This window comes from Urocampus carinirostris, chromosome 8 (genome assembly GCF_059441175.1).
Source record: "Urocampus carinirostris isolate Australia breed hairy pipefish chromosome 8, RoL_Ucar_1.0, whole genome shotgun sequence".
NCBI classification, from domain to species: domain Eukaryota; kingdom Metazoa; phylum Chordata; class Actinopteri; order Syngnathiformes; family Syngnathidae; genus Urocampus; species Urocampus carinirostris.
Genome location: NC_142356.1, coordinates 39,102,414 through 39,126,445, shown reverse-complemented (window position 1 = coordinate 39,126,445; position 24,032 = coordinate 39,102,414). Strand labels below are relative to the sequence as shown.

Sequence of the window (24,032 nt, the reverse complement as noted above, 5' to 3'; positions counted from 1 at the left end):
TGCCTATTCATGCTGATAGTTTTTTGTCCTTCTTCTCTTTAAAATCTTTATATTACATGTTTTACCGTGGAGTGCCATGTATAATCTTTTTGCATACAAAGACAATTTTAATTCTAATTCCAACTCAAGTATAAATATTATACAGAGCAACGACAAGTAAAGCAATGATGGATTGGCCAACTATAATCAGGTTCATTTTTTTTTAATCTGGATTCACTCGATCGGAATATAACATGACGCTGACCTTTCACCACTGTCTAGAACATCCTGCGTCTTGCTGCTCTGCTGTGTGTCGCTCTGGCTGAGGCGCTTGTGTTGTGGCGGCCACTCCGACATTTTGTGGGCAGACTCACAAAGCGTGCCAGGCCGTACGGAGCTCGCGGCCGCCGACACGCGGTCGGCAAAGCCAACCGCAGACGGCCTCGGTGGCGTAAACAGACAAAACAAAACAAGACCGCTTCGACCTGCAGCTGCAGAACTCGCGGAGGTTCCCGTGCCGTCTGCAACAGAGAAGACTGAGCCACAAAAGTTTTTACTTTTTTATTTGTATTCGAAATCGGTTTATAACAAAGGCTTCGATTCTAATCTTTGGATGTTAGAGCTCCGTTTTAGGTTCTTCTCCTGCCTGTTTCACCCCCTGAAACATAGATCACGTCATTATTGGTAAAAGGACTGCATTTATATAGCGCTTTACCATACACTTCACACTAAAACCCATTCACACACTCACACACCAATACCGGAGGCAGCCACGCAAGGCACTTACCTGCATATCGGAGATTATGAGGGGTTCAGTAGCTTGCCCACACCTGCATTACACCATTCAGCTGCATCTAGTGCTTAAATAATGCACACTGTCCCTTTAAACATTTTCCAAAGGCTAGGGGCCTTGAGACAATTTTGAATCAAGAAATTCTTCTTTGGCTCACATCAAATTGAGAAAAACTTCTAAAATCATTCACTTTACCAGGCGTCAAGTTCTTAATTTTTCAGGGTTTGTACACCTTTTTTATTCAAGTACTTTTTAAGCACTATCAAAGCCAATTTTCCAATTCCTCCAGTACCATTAAAAGAAGAAATCCACAAATTGCCACAAAGTAGCTCTCACAATCTATGTGTATGCCGATCATAAGTGGATGTTGTTGATGTTGACTTTGATCACTAATATGAAGTCATTGTCTTGCTGTTTGCACATCCTTTGTGGCTATTTGAGATGTTAATATCAACAATCCTTTTCTGTCAATCGGCAGGTATAAACTGACATGAGCCTATACATGACAACGCTATGCAAACTAATGCCAGCTGCCGTTAATCATGAGGGAGGAAGAAATGCAACAGCATGGCAAAGCCACCAGAGAGAAGTGTTTGTCGTCATTTTTAAGCAGACTTATTTTTCTCATTTTAACGTGTGGTTAAGTCAGACTGCCGAGAAACATGGCAATTATTTTAAGAATTTACAAGCACTTCACCCAGAATTCAGTCACTTTTCAAACTTTGAAACCACAACATTAAAATTCAAGCATTTTCAAGGATTCTAAGCACCCGTATGAACCCTTTTTTATAACGGCTACTCACCTTCAGTTCCCCTTGCAAAAAAGAGTTGCAGAAATCTCGCACGCGCTCAGTGGAAATGTGGCCCTCGGGTAGCAGCCACTTCATATCGGAGTCGCCGTCATAGATGCCGACACGTGGGAGGTCCTTGGATTTTAGTCCAAAGTAGCGCAGGGACCGGAAGTTGGAATCTTCGGTGCCGTTGATGAGCACGAACAAGAACTTGGAGGCAGTTTGGTGATTTTGTTAGCTTTTGAAAATTGCCATCACACAATCTTAAATTTACTGATCGTAATCTATAATAATCTCACACTTTGTTAGGAGTATTCAGTGAATCTCACATAAAATGTGTTTGAAATGTGAGAGGAAGTCAAGAGTACTCAGTATGGGGCATGTATAGTGTACTATGTTTACAAATTCGTAGATTGTGTTCTGCTTCACAGGGTCTTCCACAGAGCCAGAGCCAAGGTTTAAGCGAACTAAGCAGCTGCTTAGGGGCCCGTTACCACTAGGGGCCCCACAAGAGCGTTTCCCTTTTATATAAATGAATGAAAGCAACTGTTCATTTCGAACATAAGAAAAACAAAAACAAAACGAGTCAAAAAACTCAGCTGTGCCCGCTCCTACGGCCTTTCATGCACCTCCGTATATTTATATATTTATCTAAGTATTTGAATTTAAATTCAGTTTTTGTACATTTGTTGAAGTAGTTAAAAAATAAATATTTTTTACCTTGTTTCAGGTGCCTCTGTGCATTTATATATATTTTTAAGTATTTGTTTGATCTTAAATTCAGTACTTTTGTTGTTGCAGTTAATGTAAAGCACAAATAATAAAGCAGATTGTGTTTGCAGTAAATAATTAGTTTATTTTGTCACTTTTAGATGGTTAACCTGACTTTGTACTACAGTATATCACTTTGAATATTTAGTGTAAATCAACCACAGACTGCTCTTGTAGGTAATTTTGTACCATTCCAGATTTTAAACCGTACTGTAGGTAAGGATTATGCAAATAAACATGACATGACTTAAAACATGCCTGGCTGCCCTTTAAGGTTTTAGCATATTGATTCTTGTGTGGCCAGTAGAGAAAGTTGCATACTTTTCTGAATATAAAATTAAAATACTTTTTTTGCAAATCTGCTCCCGTGGCCTTATTCTCTGTGGATTACAATCTAACTACAACAGAAAAATCTCACATCTAGTATTTAAGTGTATTTGTAATGACAGGGAAACATGGGATGAGTTATAGTAGTTTTGCAAATGATCAAGTAATAGGGGGCCCCCCAAATCTAATTTTGCTTTGGGCCCCATGAAGGCTTGTCCTTTACGATTGAGGCTATTTTTTTATGGGCTTTGAGTGCACAGCAGCTAAATGACTTTATGTCGGAAAATAACCTCTTTGAAACTGTCCAGTCAGCATTTAGGGCAAATCACTCTACTGAGAAAGCCCTGGCTAAAGTAACCAATGATCTCCTTTTAGCAATAGATTCCGGTGCCTCATCAATGTTACTGCTGCTGGATCTCAGTGCTGTTTTTGACACTGCCGACCACAACATATTACTCGTTCCCCTGGAATGCATTGGTATCTCAGGAACTGTACTCTCGTGGTTTAGGTCCTACCTGTCAGACAGGGTGCAATGTGTTAATTACGGCAATCTGACCTCTAAACACTATAATGTGCCCTGTGGCATTCCACAGGGCTCTGTTCTTGGCCCCCTTCTTTTTAGTATTTCTATGCTTCTGCTTGGTGACATTATCTGCAAGTATATTATTAGTTTCCATTGCTATGCAGATGACACTCAACTGTATCTGCCAATGGAGGCAACTGGATAGTTAAGTTGTAAAAAACTGAAGGCTTGCCTTACTGAGATTCAAAGATGGATGTCACTTAATTTTTTGCGCTTTAACCCAGAAAAAACTGAAATGTTGATTATTGGTCCAGCTCATTGTCGTGAGTTGTTTTCAAACACTGCCCTGAACCTAGACAAATGTACAGTAATATCACCCATAGTGACTCGGTCAAAAATGTAGGTGTTATATTTGATCCTAATCTGTCATTTCAGTCGCACGAGAAAAATATTACTAGAATAGCTTTCTACCACCTCCCTAATATTGCGAAGATTCGTTTGGTTGCTGTCCCAATCAGATGCAGAGGTTCTAATTCATGCGTTTACTGTATTACTTCTCGGCTTCATTACTGTAATTTATTGCTTTCTGGTCTCCCCCGATGTCTAGCATCAAAAGTTTGCAGCTGGTGCAGAATGCGGCCGCGAGACGGCTGCGAGACTCTTGACTAAGACAAAAAGGTTTGAGCATATTACTCCTGTATTGGCCAACCTGCACTGGCTCCCAGTCCACTTAAGATGTGACTTTAAGGTTCTCTTATTAACATACAAATGTTTGCATGGACTTGCACCCTCTTATCTCTCTGATTTGATTTCCCCCTATGTTCCCGCACGGAGCCTCCACTCTGAAAATGCCAGTTTACTTGTGACTCCGAGAGCCAAGAAGTCTGCAGGCTGAAGAGCGTTCTCCATCTGGGCCCCGGTGTTGTGGAATGCTCTGCCTCCGGAGATAAGATCTGCAACCTCAGTGGAAGTTTTTAAATCTAGACTTAAGACACACTTATATTCAAAAGGTTATGATTGATGCCCACCCTATATTTTGTATTTTCCGACTGTTTGGCTGGTGGTGATATGAAGGAAAAGGACGTAGGACCAGCGTCCGGACCTGAAGTATGTCAACGCCTGCATCGTCCAGCCGGCAGATATGGGAAGCTGCGGCATTGCTCTTATGGACTTTTTGGACTAGTTTGTGGGCTGGAGGCGTCGTTGCTGTCATGCAATTTCCGCATAAACTTCAACATGTTACCTAGTGTTCTCTTTTATTGATGTCTACTATGTTTGTGTACTGTAACTCAATGCTAAAACTATTCCATCTTGGTCAGCCTGGAAGGAGGATGACCACTTGTGAGGCCCCTTCCCAAGGTTTCTTTTTTCCTCTCGCCGAGGTTTTGAGGTTTTCCTTGCCCGCATGTTGGTTTAAGATTAGGCTATGGTGTAATTTTAATCCTGTGCAGTCCTTTGAGACGTTTTTGTGATTAAGGGCTATACAAATAAATTGACTTGACTTGACTGACAGTTTGGTGACCAAACAAAATTTTGAAAACATCCACCCAACCGCAGGAGGTGTACGATTAGGGGCAGCAAGTCATCTCCATGTATCTACTCCGGCGGTTAACTTGACCTGATTTGAAGGGAAAATAGCTTTCCTTCTATGTTTGGTTGGCCAACATTCAGATTTGTTACCTCCCACAACAGGGCAAACACATTGATCCCTCGTTTTTAAAAAGAAACACTAATAGGCGAAATCTGTAATCAGATGTAAGATGTCAACCATTACAGTTGGGTTTAGGCCGGGCAAATCTTCTTCACACACAGTTTGTTTTTAACCCCTTAATGCGGTTGGACTGTTAATAAACAAATGCAATGTCACCATTGACTGAAATATGTCATGCCACATATCATTAGAAACCTTAAACTCTTGGGATTCAAGATATGCTGACCATTAAAAAAAAACTAATCGGAGCAACATCACGCTTAGTCTAAAACAAGATACCCGAAAACTATAAAGCCAGGATAGCTCACCAATAAATCCCCTAGTAATGAGGTGAGAAGATAATTATCTGCAAACATAGACTCCTTACATCCAGTACTGACCAATGAATCCCACCTTCTAAAACATCTGTCAAAAAAAAAAATCAACGCGCTCTGCGTCGAGTTTTCTCGGCGATTTGCAGACTTCGAGGCTCAGAAAGGGAGACTAGAACTGCTCAGTAACCCGTTTACGATCGATGTGGAAAGCACACTAACCAGCCCCCAGATGGAGCTAATTGAACTCCAATTTAATGACATGCTAGAATCAAAATATGACTCCGATGGTGCTGCGCAGTTTCTATGTTTTCTCCCCGACACAATGCCTCAATTACGCACCCAAGCTTCTCAGATGCTCTCAATGTTTGGCAGCACATACAGTCTATGTGAGCAACTCTTCTCTATGATGAAGGTGAACAAAACACCTCACAGAAGTCAACACACTGTTGAGCACCTTCACTCCGTCCTGAGGCTTTCCTTAGCTCACAGCCTGATTTCAGACTTTGACGAGCTTAGATATCTGGCTTAGACCAATGTGCAGAGTAAATCAGAGCGTAGAAAACTGAGCTTGAATATACTGTATGTTTCTTATGCACTTTTTCTACTGCAAGGCATGGTCTGTCAAAAGTTGAAATTATTATTATTACTGTTTTTGGTTCCATTGTTGTTGGCTTTGAAAAAGATTTACTTGAAAAATGAACTTGAAAGTATAAGGGGAAAGTCATACTACTTTATTTATCTAAATAAGAAATGAATACTACTGTCTCTTTTATTTCAAATTTGATTTTTCAAGTTTTTGTAATATCAAGCTTTGGTTGTTCCAAATTCCGTGTTTAAGCAAAACTAAAGTTTCTTTCCATATGAAAAGGTTAAACATTACATATGAGTTGCAGTTATTTTTTCAATAAATATTGACTTTGGCTAGTGACTTTACTCATCTCATCTCATCTCATTAGCCGTACCGCTTATCCTCATTAGGGTCGCGGGGGGGCTGGAGCCCATCCCAGCCATCTTCGGGCAGTGGGCAGGGGACACCCTGAACTGGTTGCCAGCCAATCGCAGGGCACACGGGGACAGACAACTCATTCGCTCATTCACACCTAGGGACAATTTGGACCGGCCAATTCACCTGAAATGCATGTTTTTGGAATGTGGGAGGAAACCGGAGTGCCCGGAGGAAACCCACGCAAGCACGGGGAGAACATACAAACTCCGCACAGAAAGTCTGGAGCTGGATTTGAACCCACGACAGGTTCCCATGACATGAACTGTGCCGCACAAGCGCTAACCACTGCGCTGTCGTGCTGCCCCTTAGTGACTTTACTCCTCTGCTTAATTTTGGCCCACTGTGAATTTGAGTTTGACACGCTTGGTGTAAAATATTTACTCCAAAACACACGATAACACCGACAGATAAAACATTTTTTTTTTAATTCGCTTAAAAGCATGTCTGCATCGTTTGATGATCCTTGTTGTATTCCGTTTGGTTCGCCAAATAACTCATGATTACAATCAAACAGACTCGTAAAATAATTTCCAATGTGGACATTAGCCTATGACCTTTTGATTTGCACCACTCTCTGCTGACAGCGGGCTTTTTTTCCCCGATCCAAAGCCCGCATTAGCCAATAAAAGCTTGTTTGATAAAGAGAAGAACGCCGTGTAGTAATTAATTTAAATTATGATTGACATATTCGTAAGCCAATCAAATTCTGAACGGAATGTTATGCATATATTCACTGTGTCTTAAAATTAGACTAAAATTAAAGTGCACAAAGCCACTTTTGATTCATGTTTACGCGCCATTACTACACACAGGTGTGCACAATCATTGATTGACTTCTGGAAAGAGGAGTCAAACACTTTCAACTTTTGGAAACGCTTAGACCTACCAAAAGAAAACTGTCCTAAAATTTGACAGAAACCAGTTACGGCGTCAAGCTATTGTCACACCTGCTTTCCAGGTTGGACGCCCACGCTACACTCATCTGCGGGCGTTTGATTGCAAAAAAAAAAATAATAAATAATCATGCAAGAATAACAACCTATTTCTGTGTGCACCAACTTATATTACTGAATGTTTTTGAGTCAGCGGACCAGCGTCTGACCTGAAGCATTTCAACGCCTGCATTGACCAGCTGACAGAGATGGGAAGCTGCGTCGTTGCCATAGTTGCTGTCATGCACTTTCCGGACAAATTTCAACATGTTACCTAGTGTTCTCTTTTATTGATGTTTACTATGTTTGTGTACTGTAACTCAATGCTAAATCTATTCCACCCTGGTCATCCTGGAAGGGGGATTACCACTTGTGAGGTCTTCTCAAGGTTTCTTTTTTCCTCACGCTGAGTTTTTCCTTGCCCGCAAGATGGTTTAAGATCAGGTAATGGTGTAATTGTAATCCTGTGCAGTCCTTTGAGACATTTTTTGTGATTAAGGGCTATATAAATAAATGTGACTTGACTTGACTTGTTGCAGTGATTATTTCTGTTTGGGACAAAACTTTAGAGTGTTAACTTTCAAAAGAGACCAAAACCGTCTATATTCTCCAAACGGTTCAAGAACAGTATCAATTTACTTTGGGTACGTCTTGGTTTGGAAAACCGACAAAATCTCAGACTTAAAGAATGGAACTATTTGGTATATTGTTGATGTTTTCAAATCTCTTTATAAAGGCCTAGAGGACAAATAAATACTAATCGATTTGGATGTTAGAATGGCACAATTGCATTATGGCACCTGTACTTGAGTCATTTGCAGTTTTTTAATCATATTTTTACTGAAAAAAAAAAAAAAAAACTCACTTAATTTGGAAACCACGAATGTCACTCATATCATTTGAGCATTATAATACATCTGATTGAATCGCCAAACAAGTAAAATAATATGAACACGACATCAAACAAAAAACAATATGAAAAGTAGCATATTGTTGTTTTATTGGCTATCCGTGTGTTAAGAATATAGAGAGGATTTTTAATAAGTTTTTTTTCTGAAACACTACAAAATGTTATAGGATGATGTTTCTACCAGCTGAGATAATGATTAATTAGGCATTGAAAATGTAGTTTAATTTTCAAGAAAATACCCCGTTTTTACATATAGCATCAGGTGCTTCAGTTCTAATTGGGTAAGGTTAACCGTCAATAAAAACTAAAATACAAAACCCATCCCTTTTACTTGCTTACCTTCCCAGTAAACTCTGGAGCTAAAGCTGCCAACTTCTCCTTCAGCTCATTAAATTCTTTCTGTCCCCTGTTGGCAAAGAGCAGGAGGTGTGTCTTCACTTCGGAGTTGAAGATGCCCACTGCTGACTAAAAAGTCACAATATTCGGGATGGGGAAACGTGGTAACTGTACACTTAGATCCACACTTTTTCTGCGTGCTCACCACTTGATTGTATTCTGTCATGTAACGGACTTCGTTCACACTGATGAAGTTCACAAGACCGTCTGTCTCTATCTTGGGGATTTCGGCAGTCACAAGATTCTCTTGATGGTTATCAGCCTGGACGTAACACATATTTAAGCATCATTGTCATTGCCGCAAACAAACCTGTGCAGCTGTGACGGTACCTTTCTGAAAATGGTGATGGTGTCAGATTTAATTTCATAGTCAGCCCAGACCTCCTTCACAGCACAAATGGCCACTGGGATGGAATCAAACCGCTTTGCTGCTGCCACCAGTTCGTTGTAGCCACGACTCTCTTCCCCCTATCATGGCAAATTTGTGTAAGCTCAACAAATTGTTTTTACATGTAACATCTCAACCAGGTAGCTAACTGCCTGATACCGAAGAATGGGAATTGATTTTTGAAAGTATTTGCCTTTTTTATTAATCATTGTTGCTATTGGCCACTCGTGTTGCTGTTCTTTAATAACCACAACCCCTAGGGCTGATCTGCTTTTTGCAACCTAGAAGATTTTTTTGAAAAGAGAGAAGTGAGGGGAGGGCCTTAAAACAGGTGGGGATTCCTTATTTGAATGCTTATTTCCCTGTCCTCCTTGTAAGTTTAGAATTCACCCATCCATCCATCCATCCAATCATTATCTGCACCGGTTATCCTCAGTAGGATCGCTAGGGTGCTGGAGCCCATCCCAGCTAACTTTGGGCAGTGGGCAGGGGACACCCTGAACTGGTTGCCAGCCAGTCGCAGGGCACACAGCGACAGACAACTCACTCGTTCATTCACACCTAGGGACAATCAACCTGACATGCATGTTTTTGGAATGTGGGAGGAAACCGGAGTTCCCGGAGCAAACCCATGCAAGCACGGGGAGAAGATGCAAACTCTGCACAGAAAGGCTCGTAGCTGGATTTGATCCCATGACCTCAAAACTCAGTTTGGATTTCATTCAAGGTTTAAACTTATTGTATGCATATTTAATATCTTAATACAGACGTATACACATATTTCCACTGTCATGTAAATAAAGGTATCGTGTTTTTTTACTTTTTTGCCTCTATGAATGTTTACAGTAAAGATATTCCATAAAGGCAAACGAGTGAAAAATTACAAATGATGAAGATATGTTTTTTTTTTTTGCTTGGCAGGCCAGGGATCGATTCTGAAAAGAAGCTCATGGAAGATTTTTTTTTTGTCCCTAGGTGTGAATGAGCGAGCGAGTTGTCTGTCTCTATGTGCCCTGCGACTGGCTGGCAACCAGTTCAGGGTGTCCCCTGCCCACTGCCTGAAGACAGCTGGTATGGGCTCCAGCACCCCCGCAACCTTACTGAGGATAGGCGGTGCAGATGATGGATGAATGGATGGGTTGCTATAAACTGACATGAACCCTGCCATTCTGCTTTAACAAGGCACATGCAGCTTCAATAACTCACACTTGTTTCCAAACATGGAAAAGGCTCTATGGGTGTTGGGTAAAAATTGAGTACAATACGGAAGACAAAAAAGAAAGTACTGTATGAAAAAACAAACATGAGCCAAATTTGGACTCATTTTAATGATATTGATTGCTCTGAAGCAAAGTGCATTAAATCATTCAATCGACAGCTGATTTTTTCTTTTTGTTCTACCTATATTATTTTGTATTTTTTTTCTTGTTTTTCAAAGGACCTGTATCTTAATTGGTTGAAATAGAATTGAAAATAGTTACCGGTATATGTTTTGCATTCCATCCTTTACTTATAGCACTGAAGAGTTAATATTTTTTAATTTATATTTTATTTTTTGCAGTTTCAGGGATTTTGTGATCCACAAGTAACTTTGGTTAAAAACTGCATTTTTTTTTTGTTCTGATCGGTTGGACAAGTCTTTTTTTTTAACATCTGTCTGGAATCCTCATTTTATTCCCACATTCTGAATGTAAAAATGGATGGGCGACGAGAGAATTCTTGGACCCACTTAAGCTGTCGAAGCCCATCTGAGGCTGTAAAAACATTTTCCCCGTCAAAACCAACAAGAAAAATGCAACTGCAAACATGAGCGCGGTCGTTAAAAAAGCAGGAATGGATGCAGACATTATATGAAAACTATTCTGGAGGCATTTTTACACACTTTCTGCAATCTATTTGAAATCGAATAAGATAGGTTTGAAAAAGGTTGTGTTATTCTCTTGATAGTTTTACTTTTCGAACTTCCTGTCAGATGGCCGGTTGAGCTCGAGCAGTGTTTCTCAACTCTAAGGTCGGGACACAAAAGTGGGTCGCAGACCAGTTTCAGTAAGCCGTAGGCTTCTGCCTTGGTGTAATAAACTCAGAAAATAAAATCATAACTGAAGGTCAATTACACTCCGTAACAGTAGATGTGGATAATGCCCTGCAAATATGAGTTGACAAATGTTGAGCATGGCAGATACAGCGGAGAAAATACAAGATACTGTATATATTTTACTATGATTAACACAAATCTACTGAAGTAGCGTTTTGTATTTCATTGAATATGCAGCATTAAAGGGACAGCGTGCATTATTTGATCTCTAAATGCCATTGTATTATGTAGTGTAACTGAAAATAAGCACAAGAAAGAATACAAACTACGGAAACTCAAATCGACCAAACCTCACCATTTTCTTCTAATTTTTTGTAAATGTCAGAACCCGAACAGATGGAGGACCCAGACGCGTAAAATTTTCACACAAGTTTTATTTTACGGGAATGGGGCAGCCATGCGTAAACACAAACGCCAGTGATTCGGCGATAGCTGGGCAGAAGTAATGAGACGGAAGTCAGGCGCGGGAAAACAGGAAGCCAGAGGCAGACGAGAGTGAAACCGGACAACACAGACGTGATCGATACCAGAGCAAGATACCGGACAGGGCAGGACAGACGGAATCGATACCGGATACACGAGCAAGATACTGGACAGGATAGACAGGATCGATACCGGACAAGGCAGGTCAGACAGAATCGATACCGGATACTGGAGACTCGATACCGGATACTGGAGCCCATCCCAGCCATCTCCGGGCAGTGGGCAGGGGACACCCTGAACTGGTTGCCAGCCAATCGCAGGGCACACAGGGACAGACAACTCATTCACTCATTTACACCTAGGGACAATTTTTGGACCGGCCAATTCACCTGAATGCATGTTTTTGGAACGTGGGAGGAAACCGGAGTGCCCGGGGGAAACCCACGCAAGCACGGGGAGAACATACAAACTCCGCACAGGAAGTCTGGAGCTGGATTTGAACCCACGACAGGTTCCCATGACATGAACTGTGCCGCACAAGCGCTAACCACTGCGCCGCCGTGCTGCCCCTACACTATATGTATCTTACATAAATATATGAAAGAACATTTATATATTGAAGAGTCACTAGTGATACTGTTATAAGTTTGAAATATCATTTCTATGTGGGGTTTTGTGCTGTTTTCTTGTTTAAATTTTGAATATGTCTTCCCTGCAAAGAAAACATATGGGGAGGTACTCAAAAGCTTTGGGCTTCAACTTACACTCTTTGGGCACATGTTTATGTATTCAAGGTTTGTACTCCTTTTCATAGCCAAACTCAAGCACTTTTCAATTTCCCAATTTCTCCTGTACCATTAAAACATCCGGTGTATTTTGCAAAGCAGCAAATATATCTGCGATTTACATACGTGATATTAAATATTGCGTGTGCATTTAGATTTTAGATTTGTGGATCCGAACAAAACATGTGTAAGTATTTTGAGACAAATCTCTCACTGTCACAGTCTGGCTGTCAAGTTTGGTTTTTCTTTCTCTCTCCCCCTCTTGCTTTCCCTTTGACTTTTTTGGTCACCTCCACCTTGATGCTGATTTCCACTCACACTTAGCGTCACTTTCCCTGATTGCACCTAAATCACCTCTCCTGCTCACTCCTTTTTTATAATTATCTTTAGCATTTTGGCCAGTTTGTTGTCACTCAGGTCTCGTTCTAGTGTTGTATTCACTTTGCTTTGCTTTTGCTTTTAGTGTACCGAACCCTTGCCTCTTCCCGACCAAAAATTCTGCCTGCGGAACATTTGGACTGTCGCGTTCGCTAAAGTCAGTTTACCGGATTGCCGACACCCTGCCTGCCCCTGGGCCTCAACAAGGCCTCTGGTGATCAAGATACTCTCGATTGTTTTGTGTCTCATTTGTGTCCTCAACATGGATTGTATAAATGGCTCATTGTTGCTTTCATTCTTGATTCTGCATTTTGCTTCCGCGCCACCCCAAGCAGGTCCTTGACACAAACCATGCAAGTGTTAGCCTAAAATGGGTTTGTTGTAGCTTACACTTTCAGTTGCAGGACGTTCCTTCCATTAAATTTTACCCCAGTCAAACGCTACCTTAATTGTTTGCATGGCCCATATTAAATCTCCATAATAAATAAACCATGCACTGATACACATTTTCTAACACCCTGTTCAAGTGTAGCTTGCACCTGTCCCGTAGGGGTGAATAATGGTTCATAGAACAAAACCATACAAACTAATAGCAGCTGCCGTTAATCACGAGCGAAGAATCGCAATGGCGAAGCAACGAGCAGGGCCGGCATCATTTTTAAGACAAGTTGAAACATAGCAACAATTTTAAGCATTTATAAGCACTTCACCCAAAATTGCAATATTTGAAAACACCCCATCAACATTTAAGCATTTCTCAACGATTCCAAGCACCCGTACGAACCCGGAGTATTATATAATTTTATTGCACAGCTATTTTTTGTGAATAGTTTGTTTCCTTTTGTTAATGAATGATGCTATACCTTGAGCTGTGCCTGAATAAACAACCCACAAAGAAACAAACACATTTCCCTTGTAAAAGTAATATTCAGGGGTCGATTTGGTTTTGGTTATTTTTTGTTTTAAAACGAACGCATTCTAATATTGCTCGTTTAAATGGAAAATATTTTAACCTTAAACATTTGAGAAGTTGACTTTTTTTTTATTTATTTGGGTTGTGGCTAGTAATTAGGGGGAACTGGTGGGTCATACAAGCTGAGAACCACTGAGTTGGAGGACGCAGCTGACGACCGAGCCTTCAACCTCCGAACCCGTCTTCCTGCCAAAAGGCGTGGCAGTTTGGCAAGATCCACTCCGCCGATTGTTCCAAGCGTGCTCGCCGTCACACATGCAAACAAACGGCTCAATCTTTGGAGATTTTCTATGTCTGGTTTGCGGCACGGAAGATAAAAGTCGTAAAACGGAGCTATTTAAAATGTCTGTCTGGATTCACTGACCTCCAGGAATCCAATCACCGCCACTTCGGCAGAGGTGAGGAAGGCCTCGGCAGCTTTAGTGTCGTTTAATCGTGGGAGTGACGCATCTGAAAATAAAATTATTTGATGTTAGCCAACTGATGTTATAATCATTTTCAATAGTGATATTTGTAATTCATATCAGCACAAAACCTTGCCAGGTCATGTGTTCAACAGTGGCCAGTGATAATAGCGCAATATTTTCATTAATGCTCTCTAGCGCCACATAGTGGTTGAAAGGTCTCAAAACACAATTTTCTTTATTTTGATGTCTTTGTCAAAGTGTGTGTGCAGAAAATTCGTATTCATACTCACAAACACTAGCACTTTACACAATACAGAACTCAACTTTACAAAGCCATTTAAAACAACCACAGCAGAAGACAAAGTGCTGTACAAAATAAAACATAGTTAAGAAAAAACCTTAAATAGATCATAACATAACACTGAAGACGTTTAATAAATATTGACTCGTAATTTGGAATACCGTTGCTTTATTTTGAAGCGAGACGGAAGTTGTGCGTGAATAACCCGCTGTAATGATCCCATTAGATTTCCATTTTGGTAAGTTTCCCACTTACGGTTTTAAACAAGCACAGGTTTTCTTGTTTGCTTTTTACGTACTGGTAATGGTTTGTGTTTAGTGCATAAGAATAGAGTGCGCAATATAATCTACCGCTTTCTAATGTCTAAAGATTGGCACATACTGTACAGTACATCAAATAAGGTTTTACTTTAAATCAAAGAAAGTCTTGCCTTTTGGAGTCAATGTGCCCAAAATGGATTGTTTTTACACTTACAAAATAGAAATATCTCTCCTAAATTTACAAAAGCTTAGAATTGACCAAATGGAGCAATTCTGAACTTGTCAAGTTTTAACAAACTAGAATAAAACCTTAAATATTTAAGGGGTGAAAAACATTGAGCATCAGATTAGTAAATCTACCTTTTTCCTCTGCAGTGACGTATGACACAAGGATGAATAAAAACAATCCAAACAGCATTTTCCTGCTTATTTTCAGTTGTCCAGTTGTCTTTTCAAAAATTCTTAAGCTCTTTACTTAAGTGTTAACTCGTGGCCACTGCTACTGTGGTAGGTAATGATGAATTTTGAAAGGAGGTTTCTTGGGAAATGGCCACCTGTTCCTGATAAATTTGGGTGCAGGGACATTGGATTACGTGTCATCCTGAGACCGGACTGTGGTTCAATAATGATTAAAAAAAATCTTATATATTGTTAACACTACTGCATTGTTTTATCGTTTATAGATTATACACATAGGCTAATTTCATAAAATGGAGCATAAACTCCCTCAAAACTGTCTTCAGGTTTATCTAGATTACAGTCCTCTAAATCAGTGTTTTTCAACCCTTTTGAACCAAGGTACACTTTTATTTATAAAAAAGTTCCGAGGCACACCGTCCGTCGTAAATGTTCGAAAGTGAAGTTATGTCAAATATTTCACTGTACTACCTCACAAGTAGGTAATAAATATATAAAAACAATAAGATGATACTTAAAAAAAGATTTATGTTTTGTTTTTATTTTTTACAGTGCAATCTTAAACCGCTTTGTTAAACAAATTAAGTTATTAAATGTACTGTGCTACCTCATGAGCAGATAATTAGTACATAAAAAGTATATTAAAAAATCTGCCACCTACTGATATGGATGACTATTACAGTTCCTCGTCTGAAGATAGCAAAAATACTGAATACTGGCTTGATTTTTTTTAGAAAGATAAAATTGGGCAAATTCCAGCGGCACACTGGACAAGGTGTCACGGCACACTAGTGTACCCCGGCACACTGTTTGAAAAACACTGCTCTAAATCATTGTAGTAGACCACATTAAAATGAGGCAAATTGACTACTAATGTTTCTTTTTTCTCCTTGTTGTTCTATTTGGGAACACTGTCTACTACTGTACTGTTCACAGTAGTCATTCATTTTTTAACTAGCACAACCTATTTCGCATAAAAAAATATTTAAAAACAATTTCACAGCACAAAATGCCCTTATAAGTAAGGTAGGGTTCAACTCTGTGTTAAAAAGACTGACATGTGAGGAGCAGCATTCATCCAACCTTCCAGAAAATTAAAGTAAGTGTGTAATAATCAGTGTTTGGCACGTTATTTGAAAAAAAGTAATTAGTGGTAATTACTAACTACTTCTTTCAAAACATAAGTTAGTAATGGAATTACTCTATAGTAAAAGTAAATAATTTTACGTCAAACAATTTAAAAGTTTTCTGAGCAGTATTCGAGTCAGTCGAATAGAGAAGAACAGAGAGGTAGTTATGTTATAAAACCTTGTAATATTCATTGCACCTCACCGGCAACAGATTTATCCTAAACTTGAAGTGCAACCAAAAAAAACAATAAAAAAAACAGTAAACAATATAATAAAATAATCAGGATATACATGACAAAAACGTACATAAAGATTACCCCGTTACTGAGATAAACAACACCGTTAGATTACGGCGTTTTTTGTGACAGGATTATTCCGCACACTGGTAATAATTCACATTACTAAAGGTTACCGTAGCTTGGATTGACATTAGCACTAAACAGAACAGAGTCATAACCTGCTGCCAGGTAGCAAGAGATGGAAACAGTGGAAAATAAGTATAATATGCCTGAATTACAGGACTGTGTCCGACACATGTAGGGCTCAGTTGTGCTGTATTTAAAATCAATTAAGCATTTTTACACCAGTAGGTGTCACTATATATTATACACTGGACTTTTAACATTAGAAAAAAATCTTCATAATTCAAGAAATAAAATTACTAGCTCACATTTGTTGAACTATTTGAAATATTTTTCATAATATTTAGTACTTTTTAATGCATTCATGTTCTTTTTCACACTTTACATTACTTTTCAATACATTCAGAACCTTTTCCTTTTTTTACGTTCAATTTTTTGTACTTGTTAGTAAAACTTCATACTTCTACATATTTTTGGGAACATTATTTAAATACTCTTTACTATACTCGTTATATTGGGTATTTTTGTACTCTACATCTCCCATTTTATTTTTTACCACAAGGATACTGCTGGAAATGTGAATTTCCCTACGGAGATAAATAAAGTATCTCTATCTATCTATCTATCTATCTATCTATCTATCTATCTATCTATCTATCTATCTAGCTAGCTAGCTAGCTATCTATCTGTCTAGCTATCTATCTAGCTATCTATCTAGCTAGCTATCTAGCTAGCTATCTAGCTACTTTTCACTAATTCTTTTCAAGTGATATCCAGTATTTTTAGTACCTTTTCAGTACTTTTTTAATTTTCCACACTCGTACTACTTTTAAAAAAACTTTAAAAATACTTTCTATTTCTTTCTTTCGTTCAAGATTGTCTCTTTAGTCATTTCCATGAAAAGCTAATGATATTTTTTGCAACCCCGGTGTACACTGATTATAAATGAAACACTTCATAATCTTCATATTTTTGTAATACTTTTTCAAAACATTTCTGTTCTTCCTTACAGTTTTCACAACTTGATACGATTTAATGCTTTTGTCAGGACCAGAACGGAAACAGGACCCAATTGCGTTACGTTTCTCACAAGTTTTATAAAGGAAAGAGGAAGGGCTGTGCCCACGATCCGGCGTTCGCTAGGCTCGGGAAGCAAGTCGCTCTCAACATGGAAGTGGATCTTCCGTGGCGAGCGATGGCGGTGTCGGGAACGGAAAAATGGGTCAGTATCCGGGACAGGAGAGCAAAAACGTAGTTGGGGTCGGAAGCGAGTCGGAAGCCAGGAAAGGAGAGTAGACGTGGTTGGGGACAAAAAGAGGTTGAAAGCCAGGACGGGAGATTAGACGTGGTCAGGATCCAAAACAGGTCAAAGGCGGGGAACAGACAGGAGCAAAAAACAGGTGGGAGTCAGGGTCGAAAAAGGCTTGCCTTGTGTTAAACTGCTGTTCGCAGATGGACTGACAACAGGGGACAGATAGGAGTGGGTTTAAATTGGGACAGGGAGCCAGAGTCCGAGGCAGTTGGTGCCAAAGGAGGGGGCACAGGTGATTCACATCGGCAATCATGCATACATTATGATGCTTTACATATTACTTTCAAAACATTTTCCGCTTTTTTTACATTTCAGTCTTTCAAAATGTTCATGTTTTTCATACTTTATGAGGTTTTATTTTACTTTTTTCATGCTGTGTTTTATGCTATTTAGTACTTTTCTAACCTTTACACTAGTTTTTTATGCTATTCAGTACTTTTTAAATAGATATTTATGATTGTCAGTACTTTTTGTACATTTTTTTCACTTTTCTATACTTTTTGGGCTGTGTTTTTTCTTGACCATGAGGCCACTGAGCAAAGATAAGTTTAAACACCCCTGTTAACTGATTAATTCCTTTCAGTACTCTTCCACAAACAAAATCCAGTAAAAATACTGTTATTCTATCAAAACCTGCAGTAAATACGATTTTTGACACCATTTTCCTCTGCACGTGATTTTGAAGCTTTTAACTAGACTCTGCAGTCAATTCCGTTGTATAACAACACATAAAACACGTAATTATAGTAGTAATTCCAAGAACCATGGACGCATGTTGTAATCAAATAAAAACAAACTCGCGATTGCACTTGATGCAGTTGGGGGAGGGAGTAAATGTGGCTGACCGCAGATCAGCAAAACAGCTGCACTGAAGAACAACAACTACTCAAAGGATAAGTCATCCACATGTTGGTTTGAAGTCATAAACAGAATTTCTAAGACTACTGTTGCTATTTAACAGCAGTAAACATACAGTTGCTCACTAAACAGACACACATGGTCGGAAGATGAAGAATCCCGAGAGGCCACACATAGCGATTCTGATCACTTTCGTCATTCAGGAAATAACGTCAAAATTAGAGGTTGTTGAGGAAATATTTTCAAAAACACTGTGGTGCTATGAGCAGTTCTGTTTAGGGGTTGGGCGGATCGATCCAAATATAAGTATTGTAGATACTAAGCACGTACTCGAATCGAATGGATACTATAGTTGTAGAAAAGGACAATGCCTGGTGTCATTTGTGTTGTAAAGTAGTTCGCGACTCAGGCAAATTTATAATAATAATAATAATAATTTCCTTGTATTGTCATTCTGTGTAACAATGTACACAGAACGAAATGTCGATTGCACCTGACCCGTTGTAGCGAGCCGATGCAGCCGCAGCCAACAGAGGGCGCTGCCGACCACTTTTTAAGTCTTAGGAATGACTCGGCCGGGGCGCGAACCACAGACCTCCCAGTCTCAAAGCGGGCGCCTTACCATCTAGGCTACTGAGCTGGTTTACATAAATACGTGAAAAAACGCTCACTCTACAGAGAGCAACGAACTGCAACCAAAAATGTATGCATGTTACCGTTCCTGAACAAAAACATGTAGACTTGTTGTCACTCTGCCAACAAAGCAAAAATGGCTTGTTGGTTACAGTGATGATTTTTTGGGTTGGACTCTTGACGATTGTCTATAACAGTTGTTGTAGTAGACATATTTTATTTTTCAAACTGTTGGAGGTCTTTAGATTGCATACCTCTCAACCTCCACGGCTCCATGCCCGTACAAAATACAAAATAATCAGACACCGTATATATATATATTTTTTTTTTTTTTTCAATGATGCATGATGGGAAATCCACAGGCGGCTGACGCATGCGCACAGTAGCATCAAACCGCTCGCTTCGTTTGCAACAAAAAAAAATCGATACCGAAATAGAGGCTTCCGCAGCGAACTCCTTTGACTTGATTGATTTGCCGTTTCATAACAGTCGGTGTATACCGGATGGTACCCAACATTGACAAATTTGTGTTTTTCCGTACAGATTTTCTTGTACGTCGTACTCGTCTTAAAATGCATAAAAAACGTACTTTGTACGGCAAAACCGTACAGGTTGACAGGTATGAGATTTTACTGTTTACACAACTTACACTTTCTGACTTTATTTTGAAATTATTGTGCAATGGAAGGTACAGTATAGTTGGCACTATATATATATTTGTATTTTTTGTTACATTGCTGCTTTTCTATTTGACTCTTGGCTTTTGTTCTGAAACAGTTCTAATAGAAATATTTATATTTACTTTTTATACTATATGAGTTTGAATTGTAGTTATTTAATAATAACTTTGTTAAATTTGGAATGTAGTGATAAAGTTATTTATTTTCTGTAATCAAATGTCATACATTCTACATTCACTGCATAAAAACTAAAGTATTGTGAACCCTTAATTACCGATAAGTTAAAATTGCTGATTATTGTTTACAGTCTACAAGTATACTTTTTCATAATATTCTAACATTTTTAGATGGGATATTTGAGTTCTTGCCATAATAAGAGACATTAAAATAGCAAAAAAAAACATGCAATGTTTTTGTCCATTTAAAATAAATCCAAAATGTAAGGCATTTTTGTTACTTGTATTGCATCAGAGAAAATAAAGAACTTCATTACAAAATTCTAATTTTCTGACACACACTTAGCATTTATATATATAGATAGATAGATAGATAGATAGATAGATAGATAGATAGATAGATAGATAGATAGATAGATAGATAGATAGATAGATAGATAGATAGATAGATAGATAGATAGATAGATAGATAGATAGATAGATAGATAGATAGATAGATAGATAGATAGATAGATAGATAGATAGATAGATAGATAGAGAGAGAGAGAGAGAGAGAGAGAGAGAGAGAGAGAGAGAGAGAGATTGTTGGGAATTAAATATAAAAATGTACCAAATTGTTCGAATTAGTTATCTGACTCCGTTAACCAAAAACAACCTACATTCACCCAACAATTTATGCACGCTCGTTTCTTGACGGAAAAGATGAACAGGAAAGCCGACATTTCCACACGGGGGCAGATTTAATTTCATTGACAATTTAACTAAGTGTACTCCATCGAAAACGGCCGAATTAGTGTCGTTGGAGTCTCTGGGAAGCCCTCTTCTGAAGTCCTTTAGATCTCTCCAAGTTGGCCCACGTCTACCCGCAAGATGGTGTGCCGGCTTCTCACACTGGCGTGCCAAGGAAGCCCAACGTGGGCTCCACCACCTCGCCGCGATGTCCGGAATGTTCAAAACGACACCAAGCGTTTCTACATCATCAGGGCCCCTCTGCGTCTGGATGTTGTAAAGTTAGCTATTTTTAAGTGTGTATTTCTCAGACTCCCATGCTATGAAATTAACTTGTTTAACCTGTCTTTATATTCCTAATATACAAGTAATCATCACACACACACATAGTCACGTTTCAAAGATTAGTCTAAATAATCATCACACACACACACACACACACACACACACACACACACACACACACACACACATAGTCACGTTACAAAGATCAGTCTATTTCTACGTTTTCAGTCTAATTTTATTGTAATGTAATATGACACTCATGTGTGACTCCATTTCTTGTTTATGTGCGACTTCTCAATAAACCACGCCTACTGAACGGGTACAGGCAGTTCGGCCCGGGCAGCCGACCAACATGGCGACCGGGCTGTCCTCTCTTCATTCGCGAAGTAGATTAAAAATATATAAATGCTTGGACCTGAATAATTCCACCAGCAACGAGTTTATATCTTTATAAACTCCGACAATGTGCTGATTATCTTATCAGCCCTCCGTCCCGTTCCTGCCGTTCCTGTAAACAACCTTTTCTACTCGGGTGCCCTGACCTCGCGCCACAGCCCAGCCAGTGAAAATATCTATTGCATTAAATGTAATTTGTATTCAGTCGTATAAAATCCTTTTATAGTCAAATGTATAAAATCTTTCAATATATATATATATATATATATAAACACTTATTGAGTTTTTATCTCTTCGTGGATGAAGGGAGCACGGCCCAGTAGCCATCTTGCCCGGGCCGTACTGACAACATCCGGTCAGTAGGCGTGGTTTATTGAGAAGTCACACATAAACAGGAAATGGAGTCACACATGAGTGTTATATTACATTACAATGAAAATTAGACTGAAAAGGTATTACAAATAATAGAAATAGACTGATCTTTGAAACGTGACTATGTGTGTGTGTGATGATTACTTGTATATTAGGAATATAAAAACAGGTTAATTTCATAGCATGGGAGTCTGAGAAATACACAACTAAAAATAGTTAACTTTACAATATGTATATATATATATATATATATATATATATATACTTATGTATGTACATAAGTATATATACATATACATTTACATGTATATGTTGTTTTATTCACACAAAGTTTGCAGTGTTTTTTGTAATTGTAATCATAATTATTCAGTTAAACTATGCAATTTATTGTTCGGTGAACACTTTGTATTGACCTATTTTTAGAGGCGTGTTGCTTTCCTTTCTCATCCGATTTTTATTTTCTTTCACGACGATGCTTCGCTTGCGTTTGTTCACAGTTTTCTCATGGATTTTGGCCCACACTAGTTGTTTTTCAGGTAAGAAAAAGAACTGACGTAACGCAAGTAAAGCTCAGCTTTTTGGATTAGTGTCAATTAGGTCAGGCTATTTTCCAAGCAACCCTTATACAACTTTTAACGTCATCGGATCATCCCTAAGCTTGATCTTGACGCTGCAAGTGTTAGACACGTACAAAGTCATAGGAATGGAAAGCATCTTACAACCTGTGGTGCCTAATAAAGACAAAAAGTACCTCCATGATTTTTTTCATAGTATGGTTGAAATGTAAAAAACAAAAAAAACGTAGCGCCAATATTTGTTTTTATTTGTCAATTATCTTCATGGTTTATTAAAAATGTATTTAACAAATATTTTTTTCTAAATCTGTCGATATTATATGTATAGTTGATTTAATTGAAAAACAATATATCTCCAAAATTATCTTTGGGCGAAAAGAAGTGAAGACAAAATAATAGAGATAATTTTTTTCTGGTGACAATAATCATTAATATAAGAATAATCTTTTATTTCCTCTCAAACGAGGGTGTCAAAGTCAAAACGGTAGAAGACGTAGAAGGGCCAAATTAACAAATAAGCTACAAGCCAAATGGAGGACTGACTGATTGAGTTCTTTCCAAAAGCTTAAAATGTATTCATGTAGTCGAGTGAACGTAATCCACTGAAAAGCTAACAAAAATATTCTGATATGGTCAGATAAATAAATCAATTATTTTATTCTGGTTCTGTCAGTAATGTTCAATTTCTAACAATTTTCTTGATCTTGATAAAAGAATCCCCATTACGTTAACATTAAATGATAGAAAAAGTGTTATTACGCACCATTAGGAGCATATATTTTGTATTTTAGCAAAAGTAGGCTAAAATAACTTGAAAAAAATACCATGTTCTATCATTCATTAAAATGCAAAAATATTCAACCAACAGTGAAAACATATACACAATGACTCAATACATATAATAATGAATCAATATCATCTTAGCGGCAGAAGAAAACCTTCTCAAGGGGCTGGATGTGGCCTGCTGGAATTTACTTTGACATAGGTCCTTTAAAATAACATTGAACTGTTTTTTGTTGCCTTACAAAGCACTTGCACTATCATTAAGATGTGGAATTAGAAGTCTGTTCTCACAGAGTCAAAATCTCACTAAGACCTCATAATTGACACCTTAACTAGGTTCAGATCAGGGAAGGTGAACAAAGGCAAAAAAAAATAAAAAACGCTTGGGGGAGTCAACAATATAAAAAAGGCATATTTTGAATTTTAGTTCCATTAGAAACCTGAAAAAAATGACTGTTTGACAAAAACTACACTACTTGATTAACAACAGAAAAGAAGCCGGATTGGAGGGAATACTGAGTGGACGGCAGCAGACAGGAGAACCTCATAAAGAGTCATCAAGCCATCCCAGAACATCATGGGCTGCTTGCTCTCTGCCCAGTCTGAAGGATTTCTCACTGCCTCTTTGACCAACTGCCGTCTGGCAGAAGCTACAGTTCTTTAAAACTAAAACTGAGACGGTTTAATTCCTAGAACCATCACCTCCCTAAACAAGCACACAAACCTGTAAAAAACAACAAATATTTAGCCTATTTATAAAAAGATGTAAATTTCTTTCTTAATTCTTGTTGTTGCACAATGTTTGGTGCTATTATCTTTGCAGTATTTCAGTGGTTGGCAACCCAAAATGTTGATAGTGCC

At 38.5% G+C, this 24,032-nt stretch overlaps 1 protein-coding gene across 1 annotated transcript; it reads right to left on the bottom strand.

The window, feature by feature from the left end:
* Nucleotides 1-525: 525 nt before the first annotated feature.
* On the bottom strand, nt 526-14,992 carry erp27 (endoplasmic reticulum protein 27). The gene is made up of 7 exons (XM_088343205.1): nt 14,824-14,992; nt 13,860-13,945; nt 8,784-8,921; nt 8,599-8,715; nt 8,397-8,522; nt 1,576-1,773; nt 526-637 (listed from the first exon to the last, which is right to left on the bottom strand). The coding sequence occupies exons 1-7, from the start codon at nt 14,879-14,881 to the stop codon at nt 596-598; spliced, it is 765 nt and encodes a 254-aa protein (XP_088199331.1). The 5' UTR covers nt 14,882-14,992; the 3' UTR covers nt 526-595.
* Nucleotides 14,993-24,032: the final 9,040 nt, after the last annotated feature.